At 46.6% G+C, this 18,121-nt stretch overlaps 2 protein-coding genes across 2 annotated transcripts in view; one reads left to right on the forward strand and one right to left on the reverse strand.

Annotated features, from left to right (window-relative positions):
• Positions 1 to 4,225, reverse strand: part of C1H9orf85 (chromosome 1 C9orf85 homolog) — a 100,343-nt gene extending 96,118 nt beyond the window's left edge. The window contains exon 1 of the mRNA XM_063913886.1: positions 3,980 to 4,225. Within this exon, the coding sequence (XP_063769956.1) occupies positions 3,980 to 4,081 (102 nt within the window). The 5' untranslated portion in view covers positions 4,082 to 4,225. The remainder of the gene's footprint in view (positions 1 to 3,979) is intronic.
• A 599-nt stretch (positions 4,226 to 4,824) lies between these two features.
• Positions 4,825 to 18,121, forward strand: part of ABHD17B (abhydrolase domain containing 17B, depalmitoylase) — a 60,805-nt gene continuing 47,508 nt past the window's right edge. Inside the window, exon 1 of the mRNA XM_063913885.1 lies at positions 4,825 to 4,909. The gene's annotated coding sequence lies outside the window, so the exon portion shown is untranslated. The remainder of the gene's footprint in view (positions 4,910 to 18,121) is intronic.

Below are 18,121 nucleotides of genomic sequence, written 5' to 3' on the forward strand. Positions count from 1 at the left end.
ATTGCACCCTTCTCGGCCAGGCACAAAAACCTAACTGAGGCTTGGAGGAGGGTCATAGGGGGAGGAGCCAGTGCACACCACCTGATCCTAAAGCTTTTACTTTTGTGCCCTGTCTCCTGCGGAGCCGCTATTCCCCATGGTCCTTACGGAGTCCCCAGCATCCACTTAGGACGTCAGAGAAAATAAAAACGGATTTATTTGATTTAAATCGTTTTTTATTGATTTAAATCAGATTTTTTTAATTTAAATAGGATTTTTTTTATTTTCATTTTTTAAGTAAACTGTTTCATTTTAGATGTTTTCACTTTGTTTAGTAATACATTAATATTTTTTAAAGTGAGAACAGTAACAAAATGAACACAGTAATACAGTAGAATAAATACACACTAAACAGTTGCATCAAGAAGTACAATTAGGCTCTGATTTTCACTCAATCAGTTGTTTAAGTCAAACATGTACGTCTTTATCCACGTCCTCACGTTTGTCCTCAACAGAAAAGGCTCTGTAGCACGCAACCAGCTAGCTGCTTTCTCATTTCCCAATCTGTTATGTGTTTTGGATTGTACAAAACCGTACATTGAAAAAATCCTTTCAATTCCTGCACTTGATGAAACTGCGGTGAACATCTGCTTCAGAAGATTTACTACAGAAGTGTCTAACTGAAGTTGAGCTGCATAGGACATCCACCAGGCTAGAGGAGATACTTGGCATAAAGAGTCCACTTCAAACATGTATGATGCAAATGGTTTCATGGATGCATGAAAATTGATGATGACCGGCATAATCTGACGATTATTGACATGGGCAAACTCTATAGCAGTCTAATTTCAGCAGAACTAAGCTTTTTCCCCTGTACCTAGGATCAAGTAGATTAGACAGCAAGTGGGCATCTGTGAGGGCAATTTTAGCACTTGCCTTTGCCATCTTTATTACAATGATGTGGTGTCCAATCTCTTCAAGATCATCTAACAGCTTCTTCCACACTTGTACAACCTCACTGATCGTGCAGTTGCGTCTTTGTGCACGTTCCAGGGCTACAGCTACAGGATTTTAGTGGAGCCAAATAATCCTCAGCAGTCCGCTTAATACCAAAGTTATTGACTTTGTTAAGAACGTTTTATGGGATATCATCTTTGTTTTCATCACATACTCTAACAAGAATGGGACAGTTTTTCAGAAAGGACTCCAAACAGTCTGCCATAGCATTCGTCACTTGGTATTATATACTTGGTAGAATCTCCTATACACCATCCATTATTCTCCCCAACTGAGCTTAAAAAAAAAAAAAAAAGGACTGCCCCCACCTACACGTCTGTCTCTTTCTAAGAAAAAGTTGTAGTTTTTTAACGTTTTGATTTAAATCATGATTTAATCATCTGATTTAAATCGTTCATTTAATCATTAGATTTAAATAGCGCAACCCTGGTTTTTGGGTTAAAAGGGGTATTCAAATCTCCTAGGGGTGTTGTGAAGAAAATACTGATTCTATGGTGTTACAAGATACAAGAACGTTTGGTAACCATTGTATTTGACCTTTTAGCAACCTATGCAACACCTTGTTACATAGATGGAAAATTGTAGTGTACCAGTATAAAAATTTAAAATGGAGACATATCGTCACAACCCAAGACTGTCCCTGGAAATTAGTGAAAGATAACAACTATGCAATCATAAACATTGCTGTTCCCCAGCTAGGTGATCTGATGCAGCACCAAACATATAAACATATAGGGCAGAGTTTTCCAACCTCGGTCCTCAAGACACAGTCCAAGTTTTAGTGGTAAAAATAACTGAGGTACTAATTAAGTCGCCTGTTATAAATGTTATTTGTGTGCCTTGAGGACTGTGGTTGGTAATCCCTGATATATGGTCTGATGGTTTTGACCCTTTAAAAAAAATGCCCAAGATCAGCCGGCACCCGCACCTCCAGCAATCTCGGACTCCATTACATCCTGCAGGAAGGTGCAGGGTGCTAGAGTGAACACTATCACAACCTGTGCAGTTCCTCTATTCTGCCTGGGGTATTGTTCTCTGTTCTGGTGCTTCTAGCACACTCTGGTCTGTACCTCAGTGTTGAGATACACACCAGAGTGTGGTAGAAACACTAGAGCAGAGATGGACACTCAAGGCAGGAAAAATGAACTGCATTGGTTGCGACAGGTGCAGGGTGCTAGAATGAACACTACGCATATACCTGGATTGTGTTTTTAAACTTAAGGCAGGCTAGAGTAATGGTTTTGTATTTGTTTAAGGAGGAGTGGAGGCAGAATGGTCATAAAATGTGAAATGATTAAATACATTTTATTAGCAAGTATGGGAAACAAAAGAAGTGTTTGGAGACTGTAGATGTGTGCTATGCCAGAACTCTCTGGAAGTGATGTTTTTTACACTGGTGGGAGGGGTCAGAGGTCAGTCAGACAGTCATTACATGCAAATGTAAGGGCATCATTTCAACAGCAGTTGATTTTATTATACTGTATACACGAATATGTTTTGGACCCATTGTCAATTCCTGGTCTACTGTTGCAATCTGTAATCTGCTATGGTCTGCACTGTCTGGCGTGGCAGTGGGAGCTGTTGGGGACAGAAGTGTGCACTCCCGCTGCACATGGCCCATTATTATAAAGATGTTAGGTAACTATTGCCACCTAGTCCCCATGCACAACGTCTGCTGTAATAAAGTAAGTTGGTTTATAAACACAGGTTTGTGCGACAGTGGGGTTGGAGGAGTTCGGAATCAGGATTTTAAAAGAAACACCATTGGTCATACATACATACATACATACATACATACATACATACATACATACATACATATACAGGCTGGGGGGGAGATCTCTCAAACCATGTGAACAGAGAAGTGCCCACAGCAACCAATTAGTTTTTTCCTGTCATTTTATAGACCAGGGGGTGGCAACGTATTGCCCTTCAGCTCCTGTAGAACTAGGCTACCGCTTACCATACCATCCGTTTAAGCTGGGACACTAATGAATTACATACCTCCCAACGTCAACTAAGAGTCTGGACTTCTGTGCTGCGAAGCCGCACACACAAAGGGTATGTAGCCTCATTAGAAAGGGGGCATGCCTTCGTGGGGAAGACACGTTTGCAAGCCACCCCTCCCAATTTTGTCACTTAGGGGGCATGCCCAGCAATCTGTAAGCTGCTGGGTATGCCCCCAGCCTCACTGTGTCCCATGAATAGACACGGCCTCCCAACAGATCCACCCGCCCCCGACAGTGGGACAGTGCACAAACAACAGGCTGTCCCATGAAAATTGTGACAGTTGGGAGGTATGGAATTACGGTAGCGTCTAGCTTACCTTTGTGGAGATGACCTTTCCCATAACCCCCTGGGTCCATGTCACAATCTATTTGGAATAGTAAAGTGTGGCGAGCGAAGCGGAGCGAGACACCGAGCACGAAGCGTGGCGAGCGTCCAATGCTGCATAGAAAGAAAAAAAAATCCCCCAAATGAACAGAGAACGAAGAAGACATTTAGGTGCTGTAAGGGCGGAAGTTCTCTCCTGCCCTCTCGTTTTGTCACGTCCAGGTCCTGAGCACGAAGGTAACATAGACACAACCATGGAATGACCAGGTTCTGTGGCTGATTAAAACCAGGGGAAATGCAGGCTAGAAGTCAGCCAGCCACCAAACCTGGGTAATTAATTAGTGCCCTGGTTTAAAATGATGGTATGGTAAGCCTCTGTAGAACTACACCCCCAGAATGCCCTGGCACAGTTTTAGCATACTCCAACAGCAAAACTGTGGCAGGCCCTGCTGGGACGTATAGTTCTGCAGGAGCTTAAGTGCCTATACATTAAAGCAGGAACTTGATAAATGGTAACTACAAGTTGATTGGTTGGTACGAGCTACTTCTACACTCTTTAGATGGTTCCCCCTGTACCTCCATATCAGGAATTAGGCTGAGGCAGCGGTGCGCACGGTGTGAGGGCTGTGGCAGCGGTACTCCGTCTCACCTTGGTCTGGGAGCTGTTATCATGTTTGTCATTCTTAAATACCGTCGCGTTCCGGTGCTTCTGCGGCCGGGAGCGCTGCACGTTCCCCCTCTGGGAGCTCATGTTGCTAAATTTGAGCCACTATACTACCCGTAGCCGCATACCCCCGACAGCTGCGCCTATTGGCCGATCATTGCCCCATGTGTGCCTCACCGCCGGGTGACATCACTGCTCCTTCCACGGACAACAGAGGGTAGATGCTAGAATCAAGTGGGCTAAGGGACCTTTTCCGTAAGGGGGAGGAGTTACGACGCAAGGGGGAGGAGCTAGGCCAGCGGGATAGTTCCTCTACTATCCACGCCACCAACTATTACCTTTAGTAATTAGGTGGTGAGCGAAGCGGAGCGGAGCGAGCCACCGTGCCCGAAGCGTGGCGAGCGAAGCGAGCCCGCGAGGGTACTTTTCGGGCACCCTGTTCGCCCGTAGCTCCTCCCCCTGGTGACGTAGCTCCTCCCCTCAATACGTCACAAGGTCCCTTCAGCCCCTCCGATATAGAACCAACCGACAACAGAGCCTACCCCCTCACTGCACAGTCCAAAGTGTAGCGACGAGGCTCTAAGCCGCACCTGATTGGAAAGTACGGAGCAATACTATCATCTGATTGGCAGAGAGCTTATTGACCCGCCTCCCACCCCCTATGGCAGCCCCCTGACGTTCCCTTTCTACTGACGCTCTAATTGGCTGTGAGAGACGCCAATGCCCCGCCCACTCACTAGCAGCGGCTCCTCCTCCCGGGTCAGTCGCTGGTGAGTGCTGCTGGCTGCGCTGTGTGCGGTACTGCGGCAGCGCCTACGCTCTGTGACCCGGGAGCCGCCTGTCACACCGCAGCGGGGAGTGGATACGCGCTAGAGGCTCAGCTCCCCTCATCCCAACCATCGCCCGGGTCTGCAGGTCAGTGTGCGCGCTGTAGCGGGCAGAGGACACATTGTCGGGTAACGCTGAGACTCCCGCACTCATCCCCAGCGACGGGGATACAGCACAGCGACCCGGGTTTAGCGTGCTGGCTTTGGATCCCCGTAGTGCCCTGTGCTGTACGCCCCTGCTGCTCCCGCCGGTCTCCCGGGAGCCCAATTATCCACACACAGGCGGCATGAGTGCCCGGCGGCGGCTGTGGGACACCCCGTACTACTGCAGCCTGTCAGGTGACAGCCCCCTGTCGTGTGTGTGTGTGTGCGCGTGCAGCCCTGAAGGCAGGCAGAGCAGGAAGTGTTGTTACCCCGGGCTAGTGACAGGCAGGAAGGACAGGACCCTACTGCTGTGGCCTCTCCAGTATGAAGAGTCTCTGTGTCTGACTGTGCACCAGTAGCGTTGTCCCCCCTCCCCCATCTCACCCTCCACTTCTAATCCTGGGAATTCTGGGTATAGCAAGATCTCAACAGTGGTCTTTGTTATGTAAAGAAGTATTGTATTATTCTCCCCCCACCCTGCAACACTGTGTACCATAGGATATGCCTAAGAATATATTAGGGCATCGCAGAAATTGGGTTGCGTTTATGTGGCCAATGGCATCTCTCCAGGAAAGCTCTGCATTTGTCTTTTGAGGTTGCTTCAGGTCACGCCATATTCTACTATACACACAGATTACAAATGACTGACCCTGCACAATAAGTGCTTTTGAATGTTCTTAACCCTTCAGATCACATTGAACATGTATTGGATAAGTAGACTGTATAAATTCCTGTCTGCAGTGTGTGCTGCCTGGTAGCAGGATTAGCTGCTGGTTTATATATTCCACATTTTCTACATCGCTGTGAAGTATTACAGCCCCCTCCCCCATGGTACTGCTGTGTCTAGTATTAGCATCCATAGATTGGGAAGAGTTGGCGGATGTAGTGTGGGTGGTAGGCACAGACTGATCCACCCTCTACTCTTATGTCTGCTTCAAGTCTTGCTGCACAGGCATTCATATTAGTACTCTACAAGATACTGTCCGCGGGATGCTGGGAGTCATGTGACGGCACACATTGCTTGCCATGGACAGCAAATAGGAATCTTAGTTATTTATTGTAACCACTGGTTACTTAATTTGATTTAAGATGCATTTAAGTTTTATGATTTTCTAGTATACATAAATAGCCTTCATGTGAGACATACTGTTCACGTGTTTGTTTTAATTTAGAGATCATTATAGACCTATACATTGTTGGTAAAGATTATTAAATTATATTTGCTTGTTTATGAGCCAAGCAGTGTCTTTCATCTAAACATAATCTCAGGCAATGGTGACACAAAATGCATCATGAAATTAGATTGCCATCACAGCAAACATTACTGCATTGTTATCCTGCTGATTGGGCCTTTCATAGTATTCTATCAGATTGTGTCAACATTTCCATAATGTCCAAAAGATAGTAACAAGTGAGTGTAAAACTATGAAATGGACTCCTAGCGCTATATAGAAAGATGCAGTGTAAAGGTGCCCATACACTAGTGCGATTTTGCCCAATTTCATCAGATTCCGGCGTTTCGGGGTAAATAAATTGGATGAAAGCTGACAAACTGCATGTGCTTTACTTTCGATCCGATGCACGGTCCCATGAGCAACGGATCGGAAGGCCTGCATTAAATATATCTCTGATCACACAGGCATGACTGGGATCTCATATGATACATCGTATGCAAAAGGGCCACTCACGATGTATCGTATGCGATCCTGCTGCCTGGGAAGCTGCTGGGCGGTTCAAGGGAAATCTTCTGCAACTCGAGGGTCCGACATGTCGCTGTAGTGTATGGGGCCCTTTCGTGTAATATGTGTTTTGCTGCCTTTTCTTTACCTTCTCAACCATAAAGGGCATGAAGAACACTAAACATTCTTTAACATGAAAACAAGCACCATTTAATTTTTTTTGTTTCAAACTCTTTTAGCTAATTTGCCAAGCAGATTCACTTCTGGTGCCAACTGCACACTGCAGAGCTAATTGCCTCATAAAATTGACCTCCAATCTCTGTTGGATAAATATGTAAAGCCTCCATTATTTTGTATGTTGTAGCATCTCTCTCTCCACCATCACAATACTCTCATGGCTTGTCTTTATTGTTGCTCTTGGGGTTCTATTGACCTCTAGCAGCTATTTCTCAACTTGCTGATTTGTCCAAAGTACAAATGGCAAAATTGATAGTCTCTTGAGATTTAGGGGGCGATTCAATTGTTTATTCATCTGCTCTCTCGTCTAAAGTGACGAAGCGATATTCAGTTGTCTGTGCAGGCTGGCGAGAGTTTCTGGGTGTCCAATACTTTTTGTACTTGTGTCCAAATGCAGCATGCCCAGTACTTCAGACGGGTTTAGCCTCTTTACGCATCTAAACCAGTCTAAAGTACTAAGCACACTGCATTTGGATGCCCAAAAGCTGGATTTTTCATGGTTTTCTGCTCCCCACCTCAGGAGGTGGGTGCCTGCGGTACTCACGCCCACTGGCAAAACTATTGCATATCTTCCGGTAGTAATGTGCGTCCAAAAAAAAATCAGTTTTATTCCCCCCTTAGAACAGATCTGTAATTCTTCCGAAATCAAGCAAGTAGCAAAGCTTCTGGTGCTAAAAGCAATACGAGTATTGAGCTCTCCCTACATAGTGGCTTCTAGTCGTGTACAATGCTGAATCACCCATAGATACATGTGTACAACTATGGAGCCTGCATAGGGGGTAATTCCAAGTTGATCGCAGCAGGATATTTTTTAGCAGTTGGTCAAAACCATGTGCACTGCAGGGGGGGGGGGGGGGGGGGGGGCAGATATAACATTTGCCGAGAGCGTTAGATTTGGGTGGGTTATTTTGTTTCTGTGCAGGGTAAATACTGGCTGCTTTATTTTTACACTGCAATTTAGATTGCAGATTGAACTCACCACACCCAAATCTAACTCTATCTGCAAATGTTATATCTGCCCCCCCCCCCCCCCCTGCAGTGCACATGGTTTTGCCCAACTGCTAAAAAAAATTCCTGCTGCGATCAACTTGGAATTACCCCCAGAGTACAAAATCTGCAAGATATATCATAAGAACAGATAGGTGTTCAACACTACATTGGCCTCAATGTATCTTACCAAGGAATTCATATGATGTAATCATGTTTCCTGTTCATGTGTAGGTTCTAGCAGTTTGTTTTATTTCATGAAAACTGTTTTGCATTTATATCTAATCAATTTGTTAGCTCCATGTGGAATAAGCATTGTGACTGCTCTATGGGGGTAATTCTGAGTTGATCGCAGCAGGAACTTTCTTAGCAGATGGATAAAACCATGTGCACTGCAGGGAGGCAGATATAACATGTGCAGAGAGAGTTAGATTTGGGTGGGTTATTTTGTTTCTGTGCAGGGTAAATACTGGCTGCTTTATTTTTACGCTGCGATTTAGATTGCAGATTGAACACACCACACCCAAATCTAACTCTCTCTGCACATGTTATATCTGCCCCCCCCCCCCCTGCAGTGCAAATGGTTTTGCCCAACTGCTAACAAAGTTCCTGCTGCGATCAACTCAGAATTACCCCCAATGAGCGATGTTGCCTAGTGTGTTCCCTTCCCTGCCAAGGCGGTCGGCGGCAGTGTGTACACACTGAGCGATATGATGACCATATCGCTCAGTGACGTCATGCCGCGGCCAGGCTGGGAATGCAATGTTTGGATGATCGTCCAGATTGAGCTGCATGCTCGGCTGACAGCGAGGGTCATCAATGAAGCTTATCGCTTGGCGGCGGCGGCATACACACCGGCCAATATAGAAAACAACATCTCTCGGAAAGGGTGAAAACGAGGGACGTTGTTTACTTTCTCGGCAAGTGTGTATGCACCTTTTGGTTTACAGTGTATCTGTTTAAGTTGGGGTGCTACTACAGTTTAAGAAAAATCTTTGTGTGTGCAGAATTTAGGGTTTAGTGAGTGTGAAATACACATTAAGAGGAGCTGAACCATTTTTCTATTAACTGTTTTACCATGTCACTCATGCCCAGGTTGGTCTTATTGTAGGAAGCCTCAAGAATGACTTTTTATTTGTAAAATAGACTGCTTTCCAGTTTACAGTAGCCGTTATGAGTAATATCTCCCACAAGTGCATCCAATGGCAACTCATACAGTACACAGCTGTGGTGGATAGCTGCTGATGCACATGCCATGGAAGTGCACTGCAGGTGGGGCAGAAGTAACATGTGCAGAGAGAGTTAGATTTGGGTGAGGTGTGTTCAAACTGAAATCTTAATTTCAGTGTAGAAATTAAGCAGCCAGTATTACCCTGCACAGAAACAATATCACCCACCCAAATCTAACTCTCTCTGCACATGATACATCTGCCACACCTGCAGTGCACATGGTTTTGCCTAATTGCTTGCTTTTTGATTTGCTAACAAACCTGAATAAGGCCCAATATCCACTGTGTACTCCCCATTTTTAGCTCATCAGATTCAGGTGCATAGATTGCCTCTCACTGTGACTGTACCTGTAGTCGGGGGGGCACCTTATAAAACTCAACAGATGCAAGCAAACCTGTAAATTCATATCCATTGAGTAGTTAATGGGGGAATGGGAAGTCTCGTGTAAAATACAAATGAATGCTATGTATACAGGTTGAGTATCCCATATCCAAATATTCAGAAATACGGAATATTCCGAAATACGGACTTTTTTGAGTGAGATAGTGAAACCTTTGTTTTCTGATGGCTCAATGTACACAAACTTTGTTTAATACACAAAGTTATTAAAAATATTGTATTAAATGATATCCAGACTGTGTGTATAAGGTGTATATGAAACATAAATGAATTGTGTGACTGTACACACACTTTGTTTAATGCACAAAGTTATAAAAAATATTGGCTAATATTACCTTCAGGCTGTGTGTATAAGGTGTATATGAAACAAATGCATTCTGTGCTTAGACTTGGGTCCCATCACCATGATATCTCATTATGGTATGCAATTATTCCAAAATACGGAAAAATCCGATATCCAAAATACTTCTGGTCCCAAGCATTTTGGATAAGGGAGACTCAACCTGTATTGTGAAGTGTAATTGAAGAAAACCCTGAAAACTGATATTTAAAATTCACGTGGCAATTCCTGCTGCTTCTAAACCACTATTTGTAAGTTTGAGGTACATTGAAGGAACTTATGAATATTAAATGGAGAACTAGATCATATGATATAAAATAAGCAAAATATCCACGCTCTGTTTATAACCCTAGCTTCAGAAAAGCCTAAAATGGACAATATCACCTTGCTAACCAAGGAAGATATTACTTCTAATGAATAAGTGCCAGGGTCAGAAAATCATGTCATACTAGACATGCTGGGGATAATCATTGTACCTTATACCCCTTTCACATCGCACAAATAACCCGGTACCGATACGGCATATTGCCGTGTCGAACCGGGTCAGTGTGCGATGTGAAAGCACACTGGCCGATTTAGCGGGTCGCCTGACCCGGTAAATCAACCCGGTAAAAAAGAAGGGTTTTACCCGGGTTGATTACCGGGTCAGGTGCGGTGTGAATGGGAGCCGTGTCGATGCGACACGGTTCCCATGCACAAGATAGGGAGAGGCAGCGGTGGAAATTAGCTCATCTCCCGACGCCGCCTCCACCCCCGCCCCTGCTGCTGCTGCGCGCTCCGTTGTTATGGCAACCGACCCGGTATATTGCCGGCTCGGAAAGCCAGCAGCTGAGTGCAAATGCCGGATCCCACCCGGTAAGTACACGTTTGTCTTACCGGGTAGGATCCGGCATTTGCAGTCTGAATGCAGCATAAATCTGGCAATTGACTCGTCAAAGGGATGTCCAAACTGTAGGCAGATACACTACACAATATCATGGATTTTGGAACACAAAATGAAACTTCCCCAGGGTGGTCAATCGTAAGTACATTCTCTTTGGCTGTTGCATTACAGAAGAACTATACATATTATGGCGCTCAGGGCTGGTGCTAAGGTGTTCGGCGCCCTCCTGCAAATTATAAATTTTGCGCCCTCCTAAAAATACAGATGTGGCCACTCTCATCTTACCTGCTAGCAGCCGCATCGTAAGCTGCGTCCTGTTTGCGGGAGCGTACACACCATACGATCCTCTGGATCGGGGATACATGCACACCACGGGCATGCTTATTGCGAATAACGAGTTGTGTTAGCCGCAATTAGTCTTTAAACTGAAAAGGGACACATCAGTACGTATTTTTGACATGTCTCTTTACAATGGCCCTCATTCCAAGTTGATCGCTCGCTAGAGTGGATGGGGAAAGGGTAGCGGCAGGGAGAGGTATACTTTAGATTAGGGGTGGGCAAAATACGGCCCGCGGGCCGGATGCGGCCCGCGATCCGATCCTGCCCGGCCCGCTGCCTCTCACCAGCGTGCAATGGCAAGCGGCCCGACAGGCTGAGCGGCTTGTCATTGCACAGCACTGCAGTACCTCTGAAGCCGCCGGCGCCGCTGAGGAAATCCAGGTTGCGGGTCTCGCTGCTCGCGTCATGGCCAGCAACGGCCCGACGCATATGCGGGCTGTGCTGGCTGCTGCTGCCGGCCAGGGAACCTCCGGAGGAGACGTCTGACGTAATGATCAGTCTCCTGCCTGTCCACGCCAGTGTAAAAAGCAGTTCAGAGGAGGCTGCTGCTGTGCCCCAGCTACCGTTTCCAATAGCAATTGGCAAGCATCCTCTGATAACAGCCACCCCTGCTGAATCTGCAGCCCATATCTCCCAGCCCTATTATCTGCTCCTGTCTGTGGAATATAAGGTGCAGATAAAAACATACACAGGACTCCTCCGGGAGGAAGGTATGTTGGGTGCTGCAGGAGGGTCTTCTGGGAGGCCCTAAATGTGAGTGTGGGGCACACTGTGAATGGATATTTGTATGACCTCTTCATGGATGCCCTCTGTGTGCCACTGCTGCTGCTGTGTCCATGTGCTGAGCTTCCTCCGTCATTTAGGAGCCAGTAGCAGAACTGAAAGAGATCTGTTGCTCTTGGACATGTTATTGTGCATCTTTCCTGAAGCTGCTATCCTCAATACACCATGTGCCAGAGACTGCCCAAAGTGCCCTTCCTGCTGCCAACCCACCACATCCTAGCAACAGTCTTTCTTCTGCACCAGGTAACTGCTGTATTCATCACACTCGCTAGGCTGCGTTTTCGTACAGCCAGCGATCAGGTCTGAACTGCGCATACACCGCAATGCGCAGACGCGTCAGTCTGCAGCGACGGACAGCGACAGGATGGTGAAAAAAAAGCGATCCCATGGGCAATCGCAAGGTGACTGACAGGAAGAGGCCATTCGTGGGTGGCAACTGACCGTTTTAGAGGAGTGTCCGAAAAAACGCATTCCAGGCGTTTGGAGGGAGGGATTCTGACGTCAGCTCCGGCCCCGATCATCGCAGCGGGTGAGTTAATCCTGGTCTGTGCAGAGACTTCACGAACTCCTGTTTGTGCAGCTCTCCTGCACATGCAATCGCACTCCTGCACAGCGATTTCCCTCTCCCCCTGTAGGCAGCGACTACCTGATCGCAGCAGTGCAAAAAACGCACCCTAGCGATCAGGTCTGAATTAGGCTCACAATGCGGAAGGGAGCCTGGGGGGCGGTGCGGCCCTCTGATATTAACTGGAAAGTGTTCGGTGGCCCCCCAGCTGAAATAATTGCCCACCCCTGCTTTAGATCCTGTGCGTCGGCATTACATACTAAGGCCTGATACCAAAATTATTTTTTCAGGCAGTGTAAGTGTGTTGGCACTTACACCCCCCAAAAAAATTTAATAGCCCCAAATTACTGTCCTTAATGTATGAGGAGAGTATAGGCATAAAAAAAAAAAACATTTAATAATACATATTGCATATACAATTCTAAATGAAAACACACCTGGCAATGTGTAAAGTGGCAACAGTGCAGGTATACTTTAGTCCAAAAGCAGGGTCTCTCACCGTCTAGGGGTGCTGCGGTAGTGTTAGCTTTAAGTAAAGCAAAAGAAGGTCCTGGGCTGGAGAGCACGGCACCACCACAGGTAGTATAAAAGCCTGTTCGCACTGGATCCTGCTGGCAGGGCAAGGACAGAGGTCTCAGATGGGGAATGGCTGCCAGCGGTGAGTGACAGGGGAGACGGCCACTGAGGAAGGAGCAGGTCCTGCAAGACGCGCAGCGAGTCAGAGTCCTGTGTGCGCCCCAGCCAATAGCATTTCAGTAGTGGCTGAGGCGCACACAGGTCTCTGACTCACAGCGCCTCCTGCAGGACCCACTCATTTTTAAAAAGTGAGTCCCACGAGCGCTGTAGCGCGTATTTTGCGATCACTGAGCACACACTAAAATAAGCAGCACACACAAATATACTCACCCCCCTTCCCCAGCACACCCTAATACACTCATCCCCCTCCCCAGCACACTCTAATATACTCACCCCCACACCCCCAGCACACACTATTATACCCCTCCCCCGTGTGTCAGCTGCAGAATGTACCTGAAGACACTGCTCCTCGGTATGGGATGCCTGCTGCTGCTGGACCTTCTGGGCTGCTGCTCCTCATGTCTGAACGATCCTCCAGTGCAGTCACGTTGTGCACCACCTTCCTGTTCCTGCCTAATCAGGAAGCAGGCTCAGCAGAGCGTCGGGAGGTGGATGCCTGGCTTTGCTATGAGGACAAATGAAAAAATAAAAGTGCCCAGGTCCCAAAAATAACACTGATGGGAGGGGAGAGAAGGGGGATAGGGGAGGGAGCGGGCAGCTACTGAAGACTGCTGTGTCGAAGGGGATGGGGGCAATGCTGCTGCCTGTGTTATCTATCTTGACAGGAGGTGTGGGGAGGAGCCGGGAATAGAGGGAAGGGCCCTGATACCAGATCAACTTCTGATTATGCTGCCGGCGCTGCTGCTGCTGTCATACATCAGTGTGACAGGCGCGGGCTGCGGTGGCCGGCAGCAAGTTGTACTAGCAGAGCAGGGAAAGCGCCTCATGAGTCCGGCGCCTACCTGCTTTGCAGGCTTTGCTGAGCGGATAGCGCCGGCACTGATGGCGCTAGTATCATCCATGACATTTTTTTTTTCTGGGACCAGGTGCTCCTGAGAACTGATTAATGTAATTGAAAATATAAAGAAAATCCAAATTATTACTTGTTTTCAACAGCCAACCAAGTTTCTAGTTGTACTATTTTCTGGTTTTGCGTGTTCTCTTGTATGCAAGACTGGGGAAGGGTCAGGAGATACTGGAGGGAAGGGAGGAACAGTCTTAACATACTTCCCATGTGGCTCTTTTCTTGTTTACCCTCAGTTTGACCCAGAATTTGATCCAATTACTGGATGCTATCATAGAGGGAATTAAGCAAGTAAAAAACAAAAGGATAATAAGTAGCCCCTCCCTAAAACACAATTTTTTCTTTTTGATGGAAAAAAAAAATCTCTCTGAATTTTTCATAATTTAAAAAATTATGCATGTCAATGCTAATTAGCAGTGTGGCCTATTTCAATCACTGAATATTTCCCTTGAGGGTTAAATAGGTGCAGCCTTTAATACATAGGCTCTGGTTCCTGTACCTTACTCGTTTGCAAAACCTATAAACTAAGACTTGTAGAATGTGTATGTAATTTGGGTTAACAGAAAAATCTAAATGATTTTGTCCAAAAAAAGTGAAAACCAGACTAACCCGCTGTACTTTCAAGATTAAATAGTTTTGGGGTGTACACATTTGAAAAGGTGAAGGGGAAAAAACATTGTACTCGATGAAGTTATGTGAGTAAATGGCTTTGTTTGACTTAATGTACAGTACCTCCCTGCTGATTCTGAGCACCATTTGTGATATATTCCAATGTTTGACTCTCTGCATTACTTTTCCTAAATTTATTTGGTGACTTGTATCTTGTGCATACCAGAAATTTGCACTTTGTGTGTGTGTGTGTGTGTGTGTGTGTGTGTGTGTATATAATACATTATTATATATTTTCTCTTACGTCCTAGAGGATGCTGGGGACTCCGTAAGGACCATGGGGATAGACGCGCTCCGCAGGAGGCATGGGCACTTTATGAAAGACTTTAGATCTGGTGTGCACTGGCTCCTCCCTCTATGCCCCTCCTCCAGACCTTAGTTTGATACTGTGCCCAGAGGAGATGGGTGCACTTCAGGGAGCTCTCCTGAGCTTCCTGACAAAGTATATTTGTTAGGTTTTTTATTTTCAGGGAGCACTGCTGGCAACAGACTCCCTGCATCGAGGGACTGAGGGAAGAGAAGCAGACCTACTTCTGTGAGTTTTAAGGCTCTGCTTCTTAGGCTACTGGACACCATTAGCTCTAGAGGGAGTCAGAACACAGGTCTCACCCTGGAGTTCGTCCTGGAGCCGCGCCGCCGTCCTCCTCACAGAGCCGGAAGATAGAAGCCGGGTAAGTATGAGAAGAAAAAGAAGACTTCATGATCTTCACTGAGGTAACGCACAGCAGTGCAGCTGTGCGCCATTGCTCTCACACACGGCAGTCACTGTAAGGGCGCAGGGGGGGCGCCCTGGGCAGCAATATAAACATCATTTCTGGCAAAAGAGATATATATATACAGCTAGGCACTGTATATATAAAGAGCCCCGCCAGTTTTTATTATATTTAAGCGGGACAGGAGCCCGCCGCCGAGGGGGCGGGGCTTCTCCCTCAGCACTCGCCAGCGCCATTTTCTCCACAGCACAGCTGAGAGGAAGCTCCCCGGACTCTCCCCTGCTTATCCACGGTGAAAGGGGGTTTCAGAGAAGAGGGGGGGCACATAATTGGCAGCAAATAATAGTATTACAGCGCTACTGGGTAAACACATTGTGTGTTTTTCCTGGGGTATTAGCGCTGGGTGTGTGCTGGCATTCTCTCTCTCTCTCTCTCTCTCTCTCTCTCTCTCTCTCTCTCTCTCTCTCTCTCTCTCTCTCTCTCTCTCTCTCTCTTCTCCCCCCCCCCCCCCAAAGGGCCTTGTGGGGGAACTGTGTTCAGATAAGAGGATTCCCTGAGTGTGTGGTGTGTCGGTACGTGTGTGTCGACATGTCTGAGGTAAAAGGCTCTTCTAAGGAGGAGATGGAGCAAATGTGTGTGGTGTCTCCGTCGACAATGCCGACACCTGACTGGATATGTGGAATTAAGTGCTGAGGTAAATTTATTGCACAAAAGATTAGAGAACAGACAGGGAATCTACCCATGTCTGTCCCTATGTCGCAGGGACCTTCAGAGTCTCAAAACGCCCACTATCCAAAATAATAGACACTGATACCAACACGGAGTGTGACTCTAGTGTCAGCTACGATGATGCAAAGTTACAGCCAAAACTGGCAGAAAAGTATTCAATATATGATTATTGTAATAAAAGATGTTTTGCATATCACTGATGACCCATCTGTCCCTGAGACGAGGGTACACATGTTTCAGGGGAAGAAAGCTGAGATAACATTTCCCCCCCTCTCATGAACCAAATGAATTGTGTGAAAAAGAGCGGGAATCTCCAGACAAGAAACTGCAGTTTCCCAAAAGAATTCTCATGGCGTATCTTTTCCCTGCTAGGGCCAGGATACGATGGGAATCCTCCCCTAGGGTGGACAAGGCGTTGACACGTTTACCCAAAATGTAGCGCTGACATACCAAGATACAGCTACCCTCAGGGATCCTGCAGATAGCATGCAGAAAAGTACTTTGAAGTCCATTTACACACATTCTGGTACACTACTCAGACCGCCGATTGTGTCAGCAGGGGTTTAAAGCGCTGTAGCAGCGTGGACAGATACCTTATCAGCGGAGATTGAAACCCTAGATAAGGATACCATGTTATTGACCCTAGGATATATAAAAGATGCTGTCTTATATATAAGACATGCTCAAAGAGACATTGGTCTACTGGGTTCTAGAGTCAACGCTGTGTCGATTTCTGCTAGACGTGTCCTGTGGAACATGCAATGGACAGGTGATGCCGACGAAAAGAGGCATATGGAGGTTTTACCTTACAAGGGTGAGGAATTGTGTGGAGAAGGGCTCTCGGACCTGGTCTCCACAGCTATAGCTGGTAAATCTGATGTTTTGCCTTATATTCCCTCACAGCCTAAAAAAGCACGACATTATCAAATGCAGTCCTTTCGGTCGCAGAAAAACAAGAAAGTACGAGGAGCGTCCTTTCTTACCAGAGGTAAGGGCGCAGGGCACAGCTAGTTCCCAGGAACAGAAGTCCTCCCCGGCCTCTACTAAATCCACCGCATGACGCTGGGGCTCCGCTAAGGGAGTCCGCCCCAGTGGGAGCACGTCTTCGACTCTTCAGCCACATCTGAGTTCACTCACAGGTGGATCCCTGGGCAATAGAAATAGTTTCTTAGGGTTACAAGCTGGAATTCGAAAGGTGCCTCCTCGCCGGTTTTCCTTATCGGCCCTACCGGCTTCTCCCCCAGAAAGGGAGATAATATTAAATACAATTCACACATTGTATCTCCAACAGGTGGTGCTCAAGGTTCCCCTCCTTCAACAAGGAAGGGGATATTACTCAACCTTGGCTGTAGTCCCGAAACCGGACGGTTATGTCAGACTTATTTTAAAATTTAAAATCTCTGAACCTATACTTGAAAAGGTTCAAATTCAAGGTGGAATCGCTCAGAGCCATCATCGCCAGCCTGGAAGGGGGGATTTTATGGTGTATCTAGACATGGTGTATCTGCATACCTTCATGTTCCCATTTATCCACCCCATCAGGCGTACCTGAGAATTACGGTACAGTATTGTCATTACCAATTTCAGGGTAATTGGCGGAAATGATGGTGCTTTTACGCAAGCAAGGAGTCACAATTATCCCATACTTGGACTATCTCCTAATAAGGGCGAGATCAAAAGAGCAGTTGTTGAACAGCGTGTCACTTTCGCTGAAAGTGTCACAGCAACTCGGCTGGATTCTCAATATCCCGAAGTCACAGTTGGTTTCGTCTGCCCTTCTTGGGTATGATTCTGAATACGGACCAGAAATGGGTTTATCTTCCGATAGAGAAGGCCCAGGAACTAATGACTCTGGTAAAAAACCTATTAAAGCCAAAACAGGTGTCAGTGCATCACTGCACTCGGGTCCTGGGAAAGATGGTGGCATCTTACGGGGCCATTCCCTTCGCAAGGTTCCATGCGAGGACTTTCCAATGGGATCTACGGAACAAGTGGTCCGGATC

The sequence above is a fragment of the Pseudophryne corroboree genome, chromosome 1, assembly GCF_028390025.1.
Source record: "Pseudophryne corroboree isolate aPseCor3 chromosome 1, aPseCor3.hap2, whole genome shotgun sequence".
NCBI classification, from domain to species: Eukaryota; Metazoa; Chordata; class Amphibia; order Anura; family Myobatrachidae; genus Pseudophryne; species Pseudophryne corroboree.